Raw genomic sequence first — 25,136 nt, 5'->3', positions numbered from 1 at the left:
ATAACTCAGGAGAAAACCTAGATGGCTTTGGGTATAGCAATGACTTTTTAGGTATAATACCAAAGATATAACCCATGAAATAAATAATAGATAAGCTGGACTTCATTAATATTAAACACTCCTGACGTGCAACAAATAATGTCAAGAGAATGAGAAAATAAGCTGCAGGCTGGGAGAAAACACTTGCAAAAGACACATCTAATAAAGGACTGTTATCCAAAATAAACAAAATACTCATAAAACTCTACAATGAGAAAGTGAAGAACCAGATTAAAAAATGGCAAAAGACGTGAATAGACACCTTACCAAAGAACATATATAGATGGCAAGTAAGCATATGAAAAGATGTTCAAGATCTCATATCATTAAGGAATTATAAATTAAAACCACAATAAGATACAAATATAAATCTATTAGAATGGCCAAAATCCAAAGCACTGAGAACACCAAATGTTGGTGAAGATGTAGGGCAAGAGGAACTCTCATTCATTCCGGGTGGGAAAGCAAAGTGGTATAGCCACTTTGGAAGATAGTTTGGCAGGTTCCTACAAAACTAAACATATTCTTACCATGCAAGCCAGCAATTGTGCTCCCTGAAGATTACCCAAATGCACTGAAAACTTACATCTACTCGAAAACCTGCACACAGATGTTTACAGCAGCTTTATTCATATACAAAACGTAGAAGGAATCAAGATGCCCTTCAGTAGGTGAATAGATAAACCGTGGTACATCCAGACAATGGAATATTATTTAGCATTGAAAAGAAATGAGCTACCAAGCCATGAAGACACATGGAGGAAACTTAAATGCATATTACTAAGTAAAAGAAGCCAAACTGAAAGGGCTACATACTATATAATTTCAACTATATGACTTCAAAAAAGGCAAAACCATAGAGACAGTAAAAAGATTAATGGTTTCCGAGAGTTGGGAGAAGGCAGCAATTAATAGGCAGAGCACAGAGGATTTTTAGGGCAATGAAACTATTCAGTATATTACAATGGTAGATACATGTTTGTCCAAACCCATACAATGTAAAATATCAAGAGTGAACCCTAATGTAAATTATGGACTTCATGTGATAATGATGTGCCAATGTAGCTTCATGAACTGTAAGAAACGTACCCCTATGGTGTTCAGTAAACAGTGGGGTATGTTGGACAACTATGAGGATGGGGCATATATGGGAACTCTTTGTAGTTTCTGCTCAATTTTGCTGTGAACCTAAAACTCTCTTAAAAATTTAAAGTTCATTAATTTAAAAAATCCTATCTGTACTTTAGTGTTCATCTCTTCCTTGAAACTAGCCTTAATTATTTTCTAATTTATTTGACAATTTTTCACAACAATCAGCATCTATTCTCTGCCCCATTGTAATTCTATGGGAGAAAAGCTTATCTTCCCAGACAGATCAAAAACTCTCTGATGGTTGGCACACAATGTTAGCCAAAATTTACTAGTCCTCACCTATGGGCAAGGACTCAAGAAACCAGCCCATAAATACTACAGCTGTTGTATAATAGGTCTGTGGATTCTTACAGCTTCTTTATACTAGGATCCTGAATTTCCTCTAGAGTAAGGCCCATGTGTCCCCCAAAATTATAAATGGATTAAGAAGAGAGAACTCCACCCTTAACATCACAATTTTCTCAGCAACAGCAAGGCAAGACTACACTTGGCTTGACCAGTAGAGACTCTATTTTAAGCTGTGTTGCTCCAGAGGAACAGCTGAGAACCATTTTAAATGTAGCCACTGCCCAGTGCAAGATCTAGTGTATCACACCTTAGTGAACACATATTGCTTTCTTCCCAGGATCTCCTATACACCCCAATAATTCTTGCTAGGAATTAATCTCTCCTAGGATTTAATCTGAATTTTCTTTTTACCTTATCCCACATTTCCAACCTTCTAAAAATATGTAAGAATGTGGAATCCACAGTGGGTTGTTTATTATTGTGGTTTTGTCTTTTTAAAAATAGTCTCCACCCAGTTGGCACATACGTAGTGAAAAGGAAAAAAAAGTTTTAATATTAACAAACACAATTACGAAACTCTGTGCCATACTAAATGGACCTTATTTCTCTCTCTCTCACCCTTCTCAGGATTTTGACAACTTGCTCATGACCTTACCCCTTGGTTAGCTGCAAAGATCTTGCTCGTTTAAATCTAACTTTCTCCACTCCTAGCATTTTTGTTAACCATCTCTTAACCTCCTCCAGTTTAATCCCATTTCCCTGGTGCTGAGAAAAAAAAAAGGCTCTACACAATCTTCCAGGCCATGTTTCCCTAGCATGTTCCAAAGACTTTCTGAAGAACTCTCAACATCAGCAGCAGCCCCATCCACATATAAAAAGTTGAATATACAACAACTTCCTCTTTGTGTAGTTTAATTTTGGGGAGTTCTAGATCTATTATTACATCCAAAACTGAGTCACTCAAAGGTTAGAAAAACAAGAAAATATATGGACCAGCACTCAAATCCTATTCTCAAACAGAGCGGCCTGGAAAATTCCCAAAGGCCCATATATAAGCATATGTCATCCATTTCGAAGCATATTACTTCCTTTCATCTCCAGTCTCAGTATTTATATTTATGGGGGGGTAATTAAAGAATTAACATGCAGTTAGTTCCACCAGAGAAAATGGCTAAAGCATATATTCGTTAATGACAAAAATGTAGGGAAGAGGTCTAAATGATGAAGTCCAGGACAATACTTTCTGATATCAAAATAGTGTACTCATGTAAGTTCACAAGAGTTTTTAGACAAGGTTTTATTTTCGAAGTCCAATACATATTTACAAGCTCTTTACAAGCTTATATGGCATTGGATTACATGGTTGATTCCTATAAAGAGTTTAAAAACCTAATTATCATCAGAGAAAGGATACAGAAAAAAGAACTAGAACATGCGACAAAGAGAGGCAAGTGAAAAATGGGGATTCCAAACTCCAACTGTTTTTAAGACAGAGTCTTGCTCTGTCACCCAGGCTGAAGTGCAGTGGCGTGATCACAGATCACTACAGCCTCCATCTCCCAGGTTCAAGCAATCTTCCCACCTCAGCCTCTTGAGTAGCTGAGACTACAGGCATGCAAGACCACACCCAGCTAAGTTTTTTATTTTCTGTAGAGATGGGGCCTTGCTGTGTTGCCCAGGCTGGTCTTGAGCTCCTGGGCCCAAGTGATCCTGTTGCCTCCGCCTCCCAAAGTGCTGGGATTACAGGCCTGAGCTACTGCACCCAACCGCAAACTCTTTTCTTTCTCTAAGTCATGCCATGGAGTTTGGAATAAGACAAGTAAACTTGCAATTAGAAGGAACACATTACAAAAAGGCAGGACAAGCAACCTAGAAACCATCTTCAACACAGGAATTTTCCAAAAAAAGTATTTACCTCAGTGTAAAAGACAAATACCCCCGGAGAAAGGGTGAAAAGTGAACTTAATGCCCACAGTTCATTCTGCTTCCAACATCTGTGACCTCAGATAATGACGATGGTCACCATCATCACCATCAGCATCATCTAACACCTGTTCCCGCCAGAGGAATGTAGGTTCCAAGCAAGCAGAGATTTGTGTCTGTTTTGTTGACTGTGGCATCTATAGCACTCAGAACTGTACCTGAACAAAGCAGGTGCTCAATAAATATTTGTTGATTAAATTAGGCACTTACTATGTATTGGGCACTATCTTAAGTATTTTACCTGTATTAATTTATCTAATCCTCACAACCCAATTATCCCTATTTTATGATGAGAAAATTGAGCCACTGACAGGTTCACGGGGGTTTACTGGTCCTGCTTTTCTCTAGACTTCCTGATTTACCTTGGGTAACACTGGAGCATGTGCTGGCCTATGGTCCTGCACAGATTCCTAAAGGAATAAATCGGTGACTTCAAGACTCCTAATGCTCCATGAAGTTCAACTTTTCCAGAAGTCTCCCTTTCTCAGCCACAGTCCTATGTGCTCTTGGCTAATTTAAGAGAGAAATTTAACCTCTGACCCAACACAGTGGCAAGGGCTGTTATATGTCCATCTTGAGTGATGTTGGAAGACCCTTCTGAGAATAACAATAACCAAGAAGTTTCCTCAACAACATTTAGGGAGTAGTTGTCTAGGTAACATAATACCCACATTCACCCCCGATCTCTTTCTACCTTGATTTCTTTTATTGTAACACAGTTGGGAGTTAGTCCTTACTAGAGAATATAAAAACAAACAGATGATGAAATGGAGACATTTAAAGCTAAGTAACTTGTCCAAAGTCATGCACTAAGAATCTTGAAAAGGACAGGAGGGAAACAGATGCACACGACTGCCGGCCGGCCCACTACCTCTCATGCCACTATTAGTACTCCGACATGCCTTGCTCCAAGCGTGATGCTCAGCTCACAATTCCCTTGAGAGTTACTTCCTTGAGGATAGGGAGGATCCCACAGCACCTAAAAGCAGTAGCTTGCTGCTGGATAAAAGAAACTAATGCTTCATTAAAGATAAACCTCCTCTCTCAGGTCCAAAAATATAAAATGTTAAATGTCCCAATTATGTCAACAAATTTGCTACAAAAAAAAAAAAAAAAAAAAAAGACAATGCGGAGTACAAGGGGGAAAATGCTCAATTAAAAAAAAAAAAAAAATTAGCCAGGCGTGGTGGCAGGCACCTGTAGTCCCAGCTACTTGGGAGGCCGAGGAGGGAGAATGGCATGGACCCAGGAGGCGGAGCTTGCAGTGAGCGGAGATAGCGCCACTGCACTCCAACCTGCATGACAGAGCAGGACTCCATCTCAAAAAAAAAAAAAAAAAAAAAACCAGATATCTTCCTGCCCAGGCCTAGCCCATTAATAATTAATGCATTTAATATGGCTTGCTATTAAAGAAGTGTGGTATTAGTAAACTCTGCTTTACTAGTGGATCAATAGATCAATAGGGAAAACATCAGAAGAAATTTATTTACTCAGGCTTCTGAGTTTATCTTCTGTAAGATAGTGTCTCCTTAATCTTCTAAACACTTTGTACCCTGCCTACTAGTCAAGGAGAATCCAATGCTCTGAAAAACACAAATGAGGTAGGGAAGGCCATGACTTTATCTGGGCCAAGGAGACTACGATTCTATAATTTTAAAAAATGTTTTTAAAAAATTGCTGAAAAGATTTCTTCTGTATTACAATTTACTACTACATTAACACTCCATCAACCTGGCTGATTCAGAGAGCTAGGGTGTACAAGTATGTGCTGGGGTGGGCTGATCTAGCTGATGCATCTAGGTGAGGCAACAAAAGGCAGGCATGCAATGTTACAAGGATAAATTAACAATTTCTCTTCAGGGATAGAGATATGTTACTTTCATAAATCTGTTTCCTCTGCCACCTTCTGTCCTCTCCATCCCCCAAATCAACCATCTTGAGTGACGTAAGCATAAGAATGAAGAATTGCTTTTATTATAAGAGGTTTTCTGTATTATTAAATCTTTTTAAAATTCTCAAGCATTTGTTAAAGGACCGAAGCTCTCAATCTAGTGTAGAATCCTGAACCTTCAGCCTTCCCTTTCTGGAATTAAAACATAAACTGCGATATGCAAAATTTCAGTGAAGAAAAAAGTCTTCTCCAAGAATCTTTCCATTGATACCACAAAACAAAACAAAACTGAGCATTTGTTAGGCTTAATAAACTATTTTAAGAATCTGACTTACCCTGTGGTGATTAGGGAACCATGAGTATAAGTCCCACCTTCTGGATGAGGTATCCAGGGCAGAGTCACCTCACAAATTCTGAGTTGAGCCCAACAGGCCGGTTCTCAGTGTTTCAACTTGCAATGGAATGAGGTGGTAGTGAAAGCACTCCTCTTCACTGGCTCCTACCCCCTGTCTGGCCTCTTACACCATGACTACCACTTATACTTGATAAGGTGTTGAGAATGGAGTTAGGAAAAAACACCTCAGAGGTGCACTCCAGTCAGAAGCAAAACCCTTTTTCAACTGAGCCACTAAATGACAACTACCGACTTTGGCTCTTATACTTTATACAGACCTGGGGCTGAGCTGAATTGTCTGCCCCAAATTCACATGTTGACACCCTCACCCCTAGCACCTCAAAATGTAACTGAATTTAGAGAAAGGGCCTTTTCAAAGAGGTGATTAAGTGAAAATGAGACTGTTAGGGTGGGCCCTGACCCAATCTGGTATCCTCAAAGAAGAGGAATTTGGACACACAGAGCAACACCAGAGGTGCATGAATACAGAGGGATGACACGTGAAGAGGCAGCAAGAAGGCAGCCATCCGCAAGCCAAGCAGAGAAGCCTCAGAGGAAATCCTCCCTGCCAACTCCTTGATCTTGGGCTTCCAGCCTCCAGAACTGTGAGAAATAGATTTCTGTTGTTTAAGCCACCCCATCTGTGGTATTTTGTTACGGCAGCTCTAGTAAACTAATATAGACACTAATGGACATCACATACTTCTTCCTTCAAAAATGTTGGCCACTTGAGAACAAGAACCATAGCTCGTACAGCTCTGAATTGTGTACAGTACACTACCCAAAGTAGGCATTTCACAAATATTTTACATGATTATAATAGTTCAAGAGTACTCTAAACAAGGACAAAAAAGAGAGTTTTATAAATAAAGTTCATACTTTTTAGTCATATGCCAAAATTCTTCCCAATCTCAAATCTGTCACTTAAGTTTTGTAACCTCAGGCCATCTACTCAGCCTCTAAAGTTCACGTTCCTCCTTTATAAAGGAGGAGAGTAATAGCTACCTTATCAAGTTTTCATGAGGAAGCTCCCAGTACAGTACCAGACACAGTAGTTAACATAAATGTTAATTTGGCCCTTCCCTTTGCAAACTGCGAAACGTGAGCTCATGACCCTACTCATGAAAATACCCATGACTGTAGAACAAGACAATAGTAGAAACAGGCCTAACTCTTCTGATAACTCTTCTAAAAACTTCAACTTTGCTCTAAGGCAGAAAGAGACCTTTGTCCTTTCTGCTAAAAGTAGTATTATAATATCATCAATAATATCCTATTTGAATTGTAGAAAAGCAGACTTCAATGGATATTATCTGCTCCCTTTCTATGCTAAAGGCATCATGAGTAGAAGAGGCATTTTCTACTCAATGTTTTTAGAATGAGATGTCTGATTTCTTGCCAAAGAAGCTATACTGAAGTCCTCTAATATCGACAGCTCCCTGGATTTGCCTCTAAATACCAAAAGTTTTCACTTCTGATCCTCAGGCAAGAACCCAAGCAGATGTGGGAGGACAATCCATGCTATTTCTATGTCTTCTTGCAAGATCTAGTTTTTTCTGAAGATGGAATGGAATCAAGAAGGCAAAGAAAACTACAGCCAGGCTCTGTCACAACTAGGACTTCTGTGATCTGAATGCTTTAGGACTGAACACACAGCCTCATGACACTTCCACTACACCATCTTCACCACCACGTTCCCAGACACCAAAGATGCTTGTGATCTGCATGCTTTTGCCCTATTAAAAAAACAAACTCTCAAAATAAATGCTACTTGGGGAACGTTAGAAGAATAAGGGGTGAAAGAGCTTGACAGTAAGAGAGGACTTCATGAATACTCTGAGGGAATGCTCCCATGATATGACCTCCTGTCCTCCGGGAAACAAGAAGGGGTCAAGAAGGGAAAAGGGGAAGCCTGAGTCATGTTTCTTGGTGTGTGACAGACAGCTCCTGAAATAGAAAGCCCTAGGTTTCAAGTCTCAGGGGTATCACCTTCAAATATGTCAATGTTTTAAGGGTGGATCGGTTTTCCCAACTGCTGAAACCCTGCTGTGAGGTGAGGTCCCTAGCAAAACATAAGCCTCTGACTGGGAGCCTTTGAGGTGGCAGGAGCCATGAGGAGTTCAAAGGCAAGGCCGGCCAGTGGCTTGCACCTCCAAGAGCCATTGGGGTGAAAGGTTACTAAAGCAGGAGCCACTGACCAATAAAACTGTGTTTGGTCAAGCCTTCTCAGCAAAGAGACTAGAGATTCATTTCTGCGGGGCCCGGTTTTCTAAGTCACCCACACCTGTGAATCCCACCGTTCCCTAGGCCAGATCAGGGAGTTAATTTGGTGATTAGCAGCTGACCAGTTCTCTCTCCTGGCTGGTTCCATGAAGAGCTGAAAGGTGGATTGGAAACCTTCAATCAAGATGTGTAATCAAAAATAAATAAATCAGAGCACAACTTGAGTCAACTAGCTATAAAGGAATCTGCCTGGGCGAGATTTCCCATGTTTGCTATGCTAAAACCAGGAGAAAGAAAGCATAAGTTTGTCTGATTAGAGAAAGCAAACCTAAAACAAGCCTCGCTCCAACCAGGCACTCTTGAAAGACCTGCTCCTTTTAATTAAAACACACACACAAACACAACACATGAAGGGAGTAAGAGGGGAGAAATCGAAAGCTCACTTTATCCCCAGTGCTGCTGTCATGACAGCCATGTTAGCGTGACGTTCTCTACTCTATTTTCTTTCCCACATAGCAACGATTCCAGAGAACACCAAGGAGACGCTCTCTGGCAGGTTTTCCTTTTGGCCATGAATACTAACTCAGCAGTCAGGTAGCACAGCAGCCCATTCCACTATTATTACCACACATTCCTAGAAAAATGACATTGAGCATCGTGTAGGTCCAATACCATGTATCACTGCTGCACCTGACCGGAGGCACACGAGTCCTCTATAAACTGCTTGCTGGTAGAAAGCCCCATCTTCTCATTAAGGGTTATAGAGACAAGCTCTGCTGGTGATTCTGAAGGAAGACCCCTGTGTATGTTCCCCAAATTGAGACTCTTGAAAAGAGGGAGCTACACTTGCTATGTCAGTGGCTCTCACTTTTTCTCCTTACCCCTTCTCACCTGAAGGATGACAAACACCTATGAGTAGGAGTAACTGTGGTTTGTTATGGCAGGGACTCTCAAGATAGATTCATGTCCCAAGCCCCCAGCCCAGAAAGCCTACAATAGTGGGAGCAGGAGTGATATGTAAAGTTTGAAAATTCCCCCAGGGAATCATATCCCTCTCTCATCTCACAGTTAAAAGTTACTACAATAGGACATTAGACAGTTGAACTCCTTCTCTTCTATAGTTTCTAATCTAAAAGTATGTCCAAGGCCAGGTGTGATGGCTCATGCCTGTAATCCCAGCACTCTGGGAGTCCAAGGCAGGTGGATCACCCGAAGTCAGGAGTTCAAGACCAGCCTGGTCAACATAGTGAAACCCTGTGTCTACTAAAAATACAAAAATTAGCCAGCTGTGGTGGTGCACACCTGTAATCCCAGCGACTCAGGAGGCTGAGGCAGGAGAATCGCTTGAACCTGGGAGGCAAAGGTTGCAGTGAACCAAGATCGCACCGCTGCACTCCAGCCTAGGCAACACAGTAAGGCTCTATTTCAAAAAATTAAAGTAAATAAATAAATGAAAGTATTTCCAAAGATTATACATCTGATATATCATATGTGAAGTCATTTACAGCTTGCTAGGCAAAGAGATTCAGGGAGAATCATGATTTGGAGTTATTCTACGCTGAAGGGCGCAAGATCGGCTCTAATATTCCCTATGCACTGCTTCACAGTCATGAGCATGTTACTCAGACCCTTCAGTGTATCACTGGCCTCTAGGTCTCCTCATTCCCATCAAATGCCAAAATACCACACTGCTGCCCTCAACCATAGTCTGCAGCTTAAAACCAAAGGAAAAACTCAAAGGTCTTTCTAAAATATAAATAATACATATATAAGATCATTAAATCCTGATCAAATGAACCTGAAACTTAAAAAAACTTCAGTATAGATAGACTTCAAACATTTGGAAAGAAACCACTTGTTCCTCTTCATAAGAAAGTATTGGAATCTGAAAGAACAAGCAAACTGTTTTCCTACTATTAAAGTCCTTATCAAAATGGGCAGTAAGTACCCACTGAAGTATAACAAATTAGCCTTTAAGTTACCAGTAGAAAAATAACTATATTGCCAGAAATGGCTTACATGGAGTTACGTTTGTACTCTGAGTGAAGATAATGAAATAAATATATGTGACTGTTGTCTAAACATTCCCAAGAACAGTAGCACAGAATTATAAGACGAATTGTGCTATTATAAAACTATAAATTATGCCATACCAAAAATAATTAGGCAACTCCAAATTCTCTCTGCCTCTGCAATGCTTAAGGAGGCAGAACACACGTAAGTATATAAGTTATTTTAATATTTATAAATAGAGACAGAAATCCTATGTTTCTGTTGTTGCCAATATTTGTAGCATGTTAGCCATCAACATACTAAATTCGGGCAAATAAATAAAATGACTTATTTTATTAATCATTAACCCCTTATTTGAAGGTTTGAAAACACTTGAGTTCTCTACGAAACATATTGACACTTGATACTTTACGAGTTATTGTATTGTAAACCTAGATATTTGTCTAAGTAGGTACAGCATGAATTCACAAACCTGCACTGCACTTACTGTAATGATCATTATTTCTCAGAAATATTTGTCAAATAGTCCCACCCTGTGGGAAACCAGCCCCAAGGAATCAGAGAATTCTTATATAGACTGCAAATTAATATTTAACACTTTTATTACAGAAGCTATTTCCTAAAGCAATATCCCATATTGGGGATTCATGACAAGGGATTACACCGATGGTTAACTTTAGAGACAATTCTCCAACAAACGCCCAAGGAGGAAAGTGTGACCATTTCACCCACTTTCGAAAGGCTATGTAATGAAGATTGCTCATGATCATAAATTTACTGACAACTTCCAACATACTTAAAAATTATTTAGTTTGTTAAAAGTATACTATAAGCAATAACACCCACTTTACTGTCCTAAATTAAACTTAACTAACTAGATGATATCAACTTAGTCATCAGAAAAGTATGTTAAAGTGATTCTACCACTTTGGAGTTTGGGGCATTTTGTTTTCTTTTGCTGCTCATTTGGTTTTTGTACAACTACAGTTGGTCCTTTGTATTTGTGGTTCTGTATCCGTGGTTCCACATCCATGGATTCAACCAATCACAGATCAAAAATATTCAGAAAAAAAACTGTGCCTGTACTGAACATATATAAATTTTTCTTCCTTTCACTTATTCCCTAAACAATACAGTATAATAACTATCTGCACAGCATTTACATTGTATCAGGAAGTATAATTAATCTAGGGTAATTTAAAGTATAAGGAAGGATGTAGATAGGTCATATGCAAATACTATGCCATTTTGTAGCAGAGACTTGAGCATCCTTGAATTCTGGTATCTGCAGGAGGTCCTGGAACCAACCCCCCCACAGAAACTGAGGGATGACTATACTCTTCCCCACAAGAGCTACACGAGTAATAAAATGAATCAGTATATTTTATTATTTGTTCAATGACAATCCAAGATAACAGCTATATATTTTTGACTAACTTACTATAAAAGTTCTTGCTTTTGCCTCAACCTCAAGTTAGATGACTATTTTAAATGGAACACACTTGCAAAACTGCTCATGTCCACTTGAAAAAGGAAAAATAACATGTTTGTGCCAAAAAGCTGTACAGAGTAGTTAGAAATATATATGCCCATTGGATTTTGCTTATCACTACTAACCTCTTCCTAAAAGCTTTAGTTAGAGGAAGAGCAGGAATATATAAAGTACATTCTAAGGGTTTATTCTACCCATCCATACCCCTTTGGAAGTCAAAGTTGGAAGGTTTAAAGGAGAAGGAGAGTAAGGATGCTCTTTTTAAAATGCCTGGAAAAACATTCTGGGCAGGAGATGCCAAAGATTTTGAAGCTCCCATCAAACCACTGGCCTTGATCCAGGTAATGGTTTTTCCTTCCCCTCAGCTGTCTGCTGCAGTTTTCCAGCAAAGAATGAAGAAAAGTGGTAGGATAGAGGGAGGAGCAGTCTCTAGTCCACTTCTCTACAACGGAGAGGGTAAAAAGGGCCAAGCATCGCAGGCTGACATTTATGGAGGGCCTGGTGTTTCCATGAAACTCTCTGGGAGGATTATCGAGGGTTAACAGTCTGGTCTAAAAGGGTCAGCAAAGCAGACTGATAAAAGTCCCTTTAAATTCAATAACAGTGATGCTGTGGAGGCAGAGACAGCAGGCTGGAGCTGGCAAAGACATGCAAGCAGAGGTCCCGCCAGTCAGACTGCCCTTAGGAAAAAAATTCACTGCAAACCTGGCCACCCTAACCCTTCAAGTTGCCCAACTCACTTGCTGAAGCGTGAAAGCACAAACTGCCAGTGGAATGGCATTTCTAATCTTGGGATAAAAATAAAAGCCCTTGGAAAACCCTCTTTTGCCTAACCCTTCCTGCCCTGCCCCTACCAGTGGCCAACGGTGAGGTTCCGGACCTGCAAAGGTTAATTATCTTGCTAGTCTTTCACCTCTGCCATCACTGCCCCACCACCCAATCCCTTCTGCCTGGCATTTTTCTTCAATTTTAATATCAGAAGTTTCACACGCCTGCCTGAGCTCCTGGACTCAGCAGAAAGGCCCATATAGCTGTCAGCAAACTGATAAGGACTTTAAAATGACTCCACAGGGCCTCTTTATAAAGAAGAGCCAAAGAAGCCCATAAAGAAAAGGGCAGGGGCCACGGAAACCAGCCGCTCACACTGTTTTAACGTGGCATTAAAATGAGCTGCAGATTTATGGGAGTGCTTTAGCCCCTGGCCCAAATCATGTGGGGGATGAAGCTCGTCTCCCCTCTCCAGCGGGATTTCCAATATGGGATGGAGCTGGCTAGAAAGAAATGGGGGAAGGGAGGCAGAGGTACCAAAATGGGGAGAAGAGGAAAAGTGAAGTGGCAGAGGGCACCATGAAAATCAGATATCAGAACTCATTCTCCTTTCTGCAGGATGTGAACAGCTATTTCTAAAAGGTATGTGACCAGTCCTCCTAAATTCACATAAAAATGTCCTTTATTTTTAGCTTATACTTAGTAGACTGTAGCTCCTCAGCTGTTTACCACTCAAACATCTATTCTGATTCTAACTTTCCTGTATAAGTTTTTTTAATTAAAAAATGCATAAAATTATGATTAGGCAAAGAAAAGATTAGAAGGGGGAAAAGGCTCAGTACCATTTTTTTTTCCATTGGAAAGGGGAAAGAAAGCAATAATACTTTATCCAAATGTGCCAGTGAATTTAAAAAAAAAAAAGGTCAGCTAGCGAGTCACTGATTTTTATCTCCCTACAAGTCATTCTGATCCTCACACACACACGCAAAAAAAAAAGAGAGAGAGAAGTGAGCCTCTTCCATGCCAAGATGTAAAATGTACACCAGAACCCACAGGAATAAATTCTCTTTCGAGTTTCCAAGCCCAGAAGCAAATGCATAATACATCCGTAGTTGTAACTTACTGTGGTTCTTTAAGACCACTCTGCATTCCTTGGAAGCTCCTTCTAATACTCAAATGCTGACCTAGGAGGAGCTCTCCCAAATGACTGCCAGCATAGAGTGGGGGGCCAGAATCTACATGCTTTGAGTCAATGATCTCATTTAATCAACATAACTACTCCATACTATTATTAGCTCCAGGTTATAGACAAGGAAACAGAAGCTACAAAACTGGTACACACCCGGCAGAGCAGGATTCAAATTCAAGTCTCTCCAACTCACAGGCCCACGGGGCTTTCCAGTACCAACTTTCTTCAAACTTTCTGGACTGGGACCCACAGTAAGAAACACACGAATACATTTTATGCAACAACTCACTACTGGAACAAAAGCTACAGGAAATATTTACCCTTACTATGTATAAAGCTCTCTAATAGTTTCCTATTATATTTCATTAACAAAAAATGCCAGTCGTGACCCACTGAATTGACTTCATGATCTACTAATGAATCATTACCTTCAGTCTGGAAAATACTGCGGTACACCATGAAAAAAAAAACAAATCACCAGACTAGGAGTCAGGAGACCTAGGTTCCAGCTGCAGACTAGGCCTAACAATTCATTCTCAAGATCACTGCAACTCCAGGGCTTACTTGTCATTTGTAAAATACAAGGAATGGGTTGAATAATTTCTAAGGTCCCTTCCAGCTCTTTGATTTCTTTCCTAAATCTCTTCAATTATATTCACTGCTTTCTCCTTGCCTCACAAATCTTTTCATTACCTTCCGCTTGTTAGTTACCCTCCTTCCCTTCAGTTCTCAACCAGGTTCTTTGTTGCTGGTATTCAAAGCTCTCCCCTGCCTCCCGCGCCTGTGCCACCAGATGCTCCTCTTACCTACTAGTCTCTCCACAGAACCTCCTGGTGGAAGTCAGTGCCCTGATGTTCACCCTCCCTATCTGAGGCTACCCAGTTGTGAAGATTCCTTTCACCTTCTGATCCACTCTGATCTTGAGGTCATTCCTGGCTCTCCTTAGCATAACTGAGTACACAGCACTCCTGGCCTTATAATTTATGTATTACTGAAATTTCTCTTTCCAGCAATCTGAGAGCCTTTCTTAAAGACAGGATCTGTGTCCACCCTTTTAAAAATATCCCTCAATATGCCAATACAATACTAGGAACAAAGCAAGTCCTTAATCCATATTTATTTAACTGATTTGCATTATGAAATTAAGGACCCTAATTCTCCTAAACTTAAAGAATGCTTAGGTGAGCTACTCTTAGAAAAGTCACCAAACCAATTAAAACTGGTATCACAATAAGATGAGTGACTATACTATACAGTCTAAGTTCCACATACTACTCAACTGTATTTGCCTACAGTCAAGACAGACCAAGGCTACCAGGGAAAGCAGCTTTATGGTCTCTCCATCTAGACTGTGAGAATTTAGATTTGCATTATGAAATTAGGTACCGTAATTCTCCTAAATTTAAAGAATGCTTTGGTGAGCTGCTCTTGGAAAAGTCACCAAACCAATTAAAACTGGCATCACAGTAAGACGAGTGACCTATACAGACTAAGATCCACATACTACTCAATTGTATTTGCCCACAGACAAGACAGACCAAGGCTGCCAGGGAAAGTAACTTTATGGTCTCTCCATCTGGACTGTGAGGATTTAGATCTCAGAAGCTATACAAAACAACTGCAAATCAGTCCAAACCTTAAAGACAGGAAAATTTATTTACAGGCCCTAGTGCATTGTAAATCTGAGACAGTTCTATTAAAATGCTTTTCTTGGCTTCCCATCAGATACTTGGTAAAAGTCTTTTTCCAACAAAGTTCTTAATAACAAAGTTGAAAAAAATAGTTAAACACATAAAAATGGTCTTCCTTAAGAATTCCAATTAAATGAGGCCTTATTTTATGCTGCTTTAAACAACACACGTTTACCGCTTTCCTTCACAATAGGGATATACATACATAGGAAAATTCAAACAGAATATAGAGTGCTACTGAAAAAAAAGCTGTGAAATTTAAAATATCCCACAAAATGATTACACCCGTTACCAAGGCTCTCCCATTGGCCAAACAGTCTCCCTTTGTATCAGAACCATGGTTGTCTATTTCATAGGAAGAACTCCAGGGATCACATCAATGTGCACTGTTTAAGGGAAGCAGCCAGTAACTGTTTAAGGGCAAGTACAAAAGCAGAGACCGTGAAACACAGCTTGGAGTGGCATGTCAGGACTGGAGAGGGGAGGAGGAGGGGCAGGGAATATTTGGCATTTTTTAAAAAGCCCCAAGAGTCCAGTTTATGTATATTTTTTAAAATCCTCAATTTCACAGTGGCGGTGCAGGGTGGATAAGAATGGTAGACATTATAATACTGATACTGGAAATTAGAGTGAAACCTTTTCCACATTCCTCATAACATATTTCCAGGGATGTGTCCAGTCCTAAATGTCTCAAGCAACCACTTTTTCAAGGAAGTCTGTTCAATAAGCACTTAGCTTGAATTGTTGGGAAGCTCATCCTGATTTTTACCCTCAATCCAGGCCACACAGCTCAGTGGTTTGAATGAAGTTGTAGGCAGCAGAACAGAGTGTGCTGCTTGTCTGTCCCTCACATGCTGTGTGGTCTTGGGAGGATTACTTTATGTCTCTTTATCCTCAGTTTCTTCACATAAAAAAATTGAGATTACTCTTCTAATGGCCTAGCTTACACTCTGTTGAGTCTGCTTTATAAACTGGTGTACACTGGGGGTGGGAAATGAGGGAGAAATTGACACAGACAGCTATATAACTGTCATGGGCATAACAGACCGGCCAGCAGCACAGGGAACCCTCAGATAATACAACAGTCTGGGTTGCTAAGGTTTCTAGACATCTGAGGGTTTACACTTTTAAGCAAATAGACACTTTTTAAAAACAAAAACAAACATTTTAAACAGAAAACTTTATAAAACATATTACACAAGATCCAATATCTTAAAAACATATATGCTAAACAAAATTAAACTTAGCTGAAAGATTCAGGGCCATCACCATGAATAGTAATTTCTGTATTTCCTCAAATTTAAGATTAATAACAGTTTTGTGGGAAGAAACAGAAACTACATTTGATGTTCAAATTGATGATAAGACTTATTTGGATGTCAGAAATTCAAAATATGAAAAATAAAGATGTACTTCTCTGAATTGAGGAATTCTGCCATCTTATAATGATATATCCAGGATATAGTGAAACCTGAAAAGCTGGCTGTCCTTACATTCAATATGCTGAGCATTCTTTTTTATTAAAAATAGCTTTTCCACCCAGCGCAGTGGCTCATGCCTGTAATCCCAGCACTTTGGGAGGCTAAGGAGGGCTGACTGCTTGAGGCCAGGAGTTTGAGATCAGCCTGGCCAACATGGCAAAACCCCATCTCTACTAAAAATACAAAAATTAGCTGGGTGTGGTGGCGTATGCCTATAATCCCAGCTTCTTGGGAGGCTGAGGCACGAGAATCACTTGAACCCAGGAGGCAGAGGTTGCAGTGAGCTGAGATCACACCACTGCACTCCAGCCTGGGTGACACAACGAGCCTCTGTCTCAAAAAAAAAAAAAAAAAAAAAAAAAGTGTTTCCATCCTCTTTATTCATACCCGATTAGCAGATAACCCATCTCAGATACCTTCACTGTTAATAGCCTTTCTTCACTTTAAATGTATCTCTTCCAAGCTACTACGGCTATGGAAACCAAATAATTCAAATGTGTTGAAATTGTATGCAAGTAGGATAAAATAAGAGGCCCCTCATAGGGGCTCTCCTGTAAAGTGCAGGAGCTTCGGTGTATGCACACATTTACTGTTCTGTGGCCTCTTCTACTCTCTTCTTGATCACTACCAGGCCCTACCATAGTCTAGAGGTTTTATTTTCTTAAATAAAATTGTTTTGTCTTTTTCCTAATAAGCCCACTACATCTTCAAGTACTTCTCTGCAGCACCAATATTTGGTATGCTTAATAGAAAAATATGAAGGCACATTGAGATGGATCAGTATAACAGACTGAAAAGAAACTGGTATTTTAATGTACCCCAAGTGTTAAAGCCTAGAGAGAAAAGAAGATGCTGAATGTTTCTGCCACCTCAAAGGCTTCTAGTCAATTGAGTACAAAGAAGAGTTCAAAGGCAAGGCAGGCTCCCGACTTCCACCTCCTAGTGTGGCTGAGGTTAGAGGTCACTGCTGGTGGAGCCACTGACCAATAAAAGAATGTTTGGAAATTCTACTCAACAGATAAACTGGGGATCCATTTACACCTTCCTCCCTATCCATACAAACATTTCTAACGATACAGTCTAGTGTCTATCCAGCCTTCTGAGACCCCAGATTGTGTACTTTTTCTTTGTGATTCAGGGGAGACTAGGAATATGAATGTTCCATTTGACTACAGAAAAATATTTAGCTGAATACTTCTGCCTGCCTTCCAACATAAGAAAGATGGCTGATGGAACTCCCATCTCAAGGCCTACCTCAGATTCTACATCTCCAATAAATTCATCCTGACAGCTTTAGCCCCAACTTTCTCTCTTCCATTTCAGACCCTTAATGACCCATAATGTACCTAGAAAAATCGGCATCATCTTCTCAACTTTCTTTTTGCTTATACCCATATATCCCCAACACAAGCCCTTTGTGAATGGAGATCACAGATTTTTTTATTATCTCCTATAATCTCTCCCCCCACCAAAAAAAAAAAATTAGGGACTCTATAAATTAACTAGTTAATCATTAGCTCATAGGACAATAAAAGACCAACTGAGAAGTCAGCTTTATACTGTTGTAACTACTGTCTTCTACTGACTTAAGGAACTGTTTTTTAACTTCCCCACAAAAAGCCCTATAAGCCCCCAGTAGTCTGCCCAACGCCACGTGCGGCAGCGCTGCTCACTGGTGACCTTCAGGAATAGATACCAGAGACACAGGTTGTACTTTTTTTCAAAAGTCTTAGTCTAACTATAGCTGTTACTTCCATTAGGCTCTAGCCTTGTAGTTAACTTTTTGGCTGCTACTATCACATCTAAGGGAATTTAATTTCCTTTCTTTGTCAGGCAGTATGACTTTCTCCCTTGGTACACACAAATTCCCATCACAACAAGGACTTCCACCACTTTAGACATCTGTCAGATTGTAGCCTTTCTAATCCTAAACTCTAAGCTGCAAAATGTTGCTCCAATACCTTCCTCACCAAGACCCTACCCCACATTTCTGGGGCCAAATCAGAAACTTTAGCTCTACTGCATCTAGGGAGAGTAAAATCCTGTGCTAAGCACTATTTCTTCTTCATCTGAAAGAAACGGTCTCTAGAGAGCAGCTATCAGGAACATGTCAGTGTGAAGCACCAGAGTGGCTCATGGCATTTAGGATTTCTTGGAAAGATTTAAATACTCAGAGGGAAAATGAGTTAATTAAAAGTGGATGGAGACCTCTGCTGGCTACGACTGTCCAATGCAGCTCCATTAAGCTAGTTCGGAGTTTTTCGGCAAGCAAATCAGACTCTGTTCCTCACCCTCAGTTCATTCTGCAATATCATCTAGGGGCTCCAAGCCATCAGCTACTGATACAATAGGCTTTCCCCTAAAAGTGGATGCCTGTCTTGCCAAAAGACCCACCTCTGACCTCCCTAAAGAGAATTCACTAAGGTATAAGAACTTTTCAGAATCAAGTGTTTTACCATTTTTTTAATTACGCCTGCCAAGGTCAGGTTAAATCAATAGAAGGTAAACAGAAAGCAAAATGACAAGAATGTTTTGGAAACAGTATATTTTGTTATAGAACCAAAGAACTCTAATTTTAGAGAGATGAGACATTAACTATTTATAGAGAACAGTGGTTCTCAATCAAAGCAATTTTGCTTGCCCTCCACCCCCAACCCCAAAGGGGACAATTGGCAAGCAATGTTCTAGAGACATTTTTGCTGATCACAACTGAGGGGAGGGGTGCTATTGGAATCTAGTAGTAGTTGAAGAAACCTAGTCATCCTTTATACCTAACTGGAAATTACTTTAACCAGATAATCTCATATCTAATTGAGATCAGCCCACTCTAGAAATGTGGGGTTGGGAGAAGAAAAGAGGTCATTTTGGGAACATGGGTTACTCAGAGAAAGGGGAGTGGGACTAGTGAGTCACCGCAGTGGAGAGTTTTAGACGGTCCGAAAGCAGCACAGGGAAAGAGGCTGTCAGAAAGCGGAAAAGAGAGTTAGAAAGGGGGCCGGGAAAGTGCCAAGACCACCTTTCTTTTTAAGCTGGCATAGTGGACTGTTCACCACTAGAGGAGGCAAGTGGCCCTTGTGACTAGAGCTGTTCAAGGGGAGAAGAGATGACTACTAAATTATTAATGTTGTCAAGGAGAGTAATGTTCTTGGTAGGGACAAGTATTTCATAGAGTTTTTTAACAGCCGCATGGAATATGAGAGATTATTTAGCCAACCCCTTCATTTCATAAATGAGGAAATGGAAGCCTAGGGAGCTTGGGGACTTACCATGGTCATGCAATCAAAGGGACAGAGCCAGGAATCAAACCCAAGTCTTTTGACTCTGAGTGTGTCTCTTCGAACCCAAATAACCCAAAAGTACACTGTTTTAAATGACCAGCATTCATTCCTTCTCAACTGTTCTATGATTCTGAGCCAACACTGAAAATGACCAAGCTTATCTCAGACCTGCGGTTCCCACACCACCCTCCTATAGGCAACAGTACTCTGTGAGCTGGCAGTAGACGCCACTCCAAAAACCAAATGATTCTCTTTCACAGCTTCAGGGTGGAGGGGTGGAGAAGAAACTGGATAGAATTTGTGCATTTTAACCTCCCCAGTTTTTTCTTAACCTTTCTAGACTAGATTCTAGTATAAAATAGTCTCTGCTTTAGCATATAATTCTATATTTAGTTTTATTAATAAATCAAGATTCCATAAAAAGTAACACAAAGTGGGCCAGGTGTGGTGGCTCATGCCTATAATCCCAGCACTTTGGGAAGCCAAGGCGGGTGGATCACTTGGGGTCAGCAGTTAGACCAGCCTGGCCAACATGGTGAAATCCTGTCTCCACTGAAAGTACCAAAATTAGCCGGGCATGGTGGTGCGTGCCTGTAGTCCCAGCTACTCGGGAGGCTGAGGCAGGAGAATCACTAGGACCCTGGTGGCAGAGGTTGCAGTGAGCCAAGATCATGCCACTGCACTCCAGCCTGGACTACAGAGTGAGACCTCTCGGCGGGGAAAGAAAAGGTAACACAAAGTGCACAAACATTATGACTCCTCAAGGAGCATTTTCTTCCACACAAGTTTTAGGAACCACAGGTTTAGATAAAAAATCTAGAGATCTCTGGACTGATTTTGATTCACTAAAACTTAGATGAAATCAGCAGTTAAATAACGACTGGGAAACCCAGAAACTTAAAACGAACATGAGGATGCTATAAATAAACTGCAGGGAAGCTAAAACTAACCTGTGATTTGCGTTCAAACCAGAATGCCAAAATATTGCACAGATAAGGTCACTGAGGCCCAGAGAAGGCAGATCCTTACCTAAGGGTACAGAGTTTGTAACCCACAGAGCTGACACCCAAGCCAGGCAACCTAAGGTAAGAACCCACAGACTTAATCTGTGTCTGATAAGAAGTTCACTATCATAATAAAGAGGGTGGACTGAACACATCCACTAACCTCACTCTCCTAAAACTCTAAAATGACAATTAAGGGGAATTTTCTAAATTAAGGTATGTATACCCTAAGATAAAGAGAATGAAAGACAAGATAACAGCATCAGAATGTGGAAGCTGAAAAGTAGAGGAAGAAGTGGTAACTGATGCTATAGACTCAAGAGAGCTGCCTCCTAAATCAGCTGAGAAAAACTTGAGTCACACTGCAGAGCCCCAAGTCAGAGGAAGAGTGGGGTTCAAGCAGGAGGACAGAGTGAAAATTTAAGTAACAGTCAGAACCTCAGATCCCCTCCCTACACAGCCAGGCAGATGCGCTGCCCCCATCCAGACAGAAGCTTGTGGCCCGTTCTTGGGACAAGGCCAAATGCAGGCTCTCTGCCTGAGGGTGGGGGTGCTGAACTAACAGCAGGGGGTTGCATGGGACAGTTACGCACTTACTGCGGAGAATCCGCCAAGCCTCTTTTCCTGCTCTTCTCCCACATCGGTGATTTTGACAAAGATTAAACCTTTTTAAAAGTCCATTAAAAATTTTTGAGATAGTCTTCTTAACTTTTTCACCTTGCTTGATATTTAAACCCAATTAAATGTCCTTCAGGAGAAAGAAAGGGAAGCAGGACTCAGCGGGACACCAAGTGGAGTATGAGACAGTCAGAGAGCAGCCTAGGGAATGGGGCGTCGGAAGGTAGAAGAGAAATTTGGAAAGAGAGGCAGGAAAATGGCAAATGTTCCAGAAGAGAGGGGAGGATTCCCTAATTACAAAGGTTGACTGAACTGGGAACCTGGGCTAGTTTGTGCAGCCATAGTATCATGGTCAATGGCTACACAGAAGTATTGCCCTGAAATGGTCCAGCTTCCATGGCTGTCTTAGTCACTACGACTATCACCTGCTGTGACTACAAACCCTCTAAAGAGCTTCAGCTTTGCATCTGCTATGGTAAGACCCTAAAATTGCAGTAGGCTTACCTCTGCAGAGTTCTCTGAGAGTTATTATTTCAAATCTTATTTGACGCAACTCACCTAACACTAATTTCCTGTCGTTTAAGTTTGGCTAGTTGATCTAGTGGAGGAAGTAAACCCCACTCAGGCATTCAGCTCCTGTCCCTCTGTATCCAGGCAAGGCTACCATTTCAGTACCACCCATGTCCCCTCCCCAAGAAGGCTGCTTGGACTTGGCCTCTTACCTGTCTCTGCATTTCTTCAATCTGTCTTTGGGGGATGCTCTGCAAAATACTGTACACATCTGACATCTTTTCTTCTGGTACAACCACAGATGCTCTGGAGACAACAGCAAAACAGTTTACATATACACAGCCCTTCACAGAAAGCATTTCTACACACAGTCTTGTTTCATTCTCACAAGCAGAAACAACATCTCAAACCTCCTTCAGCCCCACATCCCTTCCGGTAAGTATTGTCTCTTTCCCCTCCCTTCCTCACTGGCTGAACTTCTCAAAGGAGTTCTCTTACAGCTCCATTTTTTTACCTCCCACTCCCTACTCCATTAATCTTTCATCCTGCCTCCACTCCACTGGTGTGCTCTAGCCACACTGGTATTATTTTAGTCACTTGAACACACCATGCTCTGCCCTACCACAGGGCCTTTGCATGTGAAATCCCACCCACCTAGCACACTCTTCTTTATTCCCTTTCTAAATTAACAGATACTTTTCTCCTTTAGCTATCTATGAAAATCTATTCATTTATCTGGCATATATTCATGGAAGCCCTATTATGTGCTAACCCAACAGTGAATTAATCAGACAAGGAAGGCAAGAGAGTAAGCAGGCCAGAAGAATGCCTGGGGAACAGCATTCCAGGCAAAAAGTCTAACAAGCAAACAGCCCTGAAGAAGCAGTATGGTGGGCAAGTTCCAGGAACAGCAAGGAGGCTATTGTGGCTGCAGCAGAGTAAAGAAGGCAGAGAATAACACCAGGAAAGAAGAAATGGGACAGACAGAGTCACAGCAAAGAGTATAGGACCTTGTAGGCCACTGAAAGACTTGTGCTTTTTTTCTGAGATGGGAAGCCATGAGAGGGTTTTGGGCAAAAGCATGATATAGCCTAATCATGTTCCAACAGGATCATTCTATCTGAAGTGTTAGAATAAACTACAGGAAAGCAAGGACAGGAGCAGAGAGAACAACTGGAAAATACTGCAAAAGCCAGGCAAGAGATGCAGATGAGGGAAGACTTGATGATAGGGATGAGAGGGTAGAGCCCACAGGGTTTGCTAACAGATTAGATGTGGTGAGTAAGAGTGAGGACTCGACAATCACTTCTCCTTCACGACATTTAGCAGAGTTTGTAATTACATTTGTATAAATTAATGATTAAACTCTAAACCTCACTTCTGCCAACTAGGCTAGTCCATCAGGACGGAAAGTGTGCCTGGCTCCACTCACCAGCGTATCCTCAGCATCTGGTATATTACTGCCTTGCACACAGTTAGCACTTGATCAACATTTGTTAAGTAAGTAAATGATTTCCACTATACAGATGGGAGAACTGAGACTCCAAAAAGATTAAGTCATTTGCCAAGATCAAAAAGCCAGCCAGTAAGAGAGCTGGTTATCTCAACCTAGGCCTTCTGACTTTAAATTCATAATTAGCACTACCCAAGCAGATGTAGATTCTCATAGAAATGCCCTTTTGGACTCAGCTTAGAGTTACTGCCTCTGTGAAGCCCTCACCAATCCCACTGCCAATGATGGTGTGTGTCTCCCCCTCTTCCTGGCATCCCATCTAGTCACAGCTGTCTCATCACAGAATTTGGTAACTGCAGATTTACTCCTCTGTCTTCCACCACTACACCATGAGTGTCCCTGAGAAAAGGTTTGGCCTTGACTGTATTTGTCTCCCTATACTTAAGACAGTACCTGGTAAATAAAAGGTACTTAATGGATGCTTTCATTGGGAGATAAATGCTGGAAGTGGCTCATTGCTTCTCTAAGACATGAAGAATAACTACATGCTCTCCTCTTTCAAGCTGAGTTAGGCTCCCTCCTCTCTTCTGGGTTTCCATGGTCCCCTGTGCATACAGCTGCTATGACATTTACCACAAAACATTATCATCGGTTTGTCTTCTCTCACTAGATTCTAGCCTTCCTGGAAACAGAGACTCTATGTTACTCACAAGAGGGTTTCCAATCAATGTGAGATGAATGAATAAATGAATGAATGAATGAACTAGAGCTATTTAAGTTGTTCAAATACCTGTGGTGATCAGATTTGGACAGAAATACCAAAAAAGTTGGGAGAGGAAAAAACTAATAAGCATTTGAGGCAAGGAAAAGACTGAGAGATAGATATGAATGGAATTAATTTTCAACAACCTTCACCCTGCAAAATCTTGGGAAAGTGAAGCATGAGAATAGAGGGCTATTCTGTTTATTGCAATATAAATAGTGAACACCCAGTAGAATGGAACTGGGTCCAACTGTACACTGGGAATGTCTCTAAGCTTTCATCTACATGAAGCTCTCCACCACCAGCTACAACATTATGCAAATTCGATAGACTCTAGACCAGTGGTTCTCAACTCTGACTACAAATCAGAATTACCCGGGAGCTTTAACATTCAGAATCCCCAAGAATTAGGCAAGGCATTTTTTTTTTTTTAAGCTCTCCAGGTGAGTCTACTCTGCAGTCAGAGTTGAACACTGGTCTAGGCTAGAGGTTGGTAACCATTTTCTGAAAAGCAACAGTTCCCAACCTTTTCAGCACCAAGGACTGGTTTTGTGGAAGACAATTTTTCCACAGACTGGGTTTGGCAGGGAATCGTTTGGGGATGAAACTGTTCCACCTCAGATCATCAGGCATTAGTTAAATTCTCATAAGGAGAGCGCAACCTAGATCCCTTGTATGCACAGTTCACAGTAGGGTCCACACTCCTATGATAATTTAATGCCACCACTGATCTGACAGGATGCGAGGCTCAGATGGTAATGTTCACTGGCCCGCTGGTCACCTCCTGCTGTGCAGCCCGGGAGGTGGGGACCCCTGTGATGAAAGGCCAGATAGTGGTATTTTAAGCCCTGTATGTCATCCAATTTCTGTTGCAATTACTTAATTCCACCAATGTGACACAATAAC

General features: G+C 40.9%; 1 protein-coding gene across 4 annotated transcripts in view; it reads right to left on the bottom strand.

Annotated features, from left to right (window-relative positions):
- The window catches only part of EXT2 (exostosin glycosyltransferase 2), a 163,565-nt gene that overhangs the window by 94,747 nt on the left and 43,682 nt on the right, over positions 1-25,136 (bottom strand). For all 4 annotated transcript variants that reach the window (XM_030794661.1, XM_030794659.1, XM_003254460.3 and 1 more), the window contains one exon: positions 22,227-22,320. In XM_030794661.1, coding sequence (XP_030650521.1) covers positions 22,227-22,320 — 94 coding nt within the window. The remainder of the gene's footprint in view (positions 1-22,226; positions 22,321-25,136) is intronic.

The sequence above is a fragment of the Nomascus leucogenys genome, chromosome 15 (assembly GCF_006542625.1).
Source record: "Nomascus leucogenys isolate Asia chromosome 15, Asia_NLE_v1, whole genome shotgun sequence".
Classification (NCBI taxonomy): Eukaryota; Metazoa; Chordata; class Mammalia; order Primates; family Hylobatidae; genus Nomascus; species Nomascus leucogenys.
This window is presented reverse-complemented; position numbering and strand designations above follow the sequence as displayed.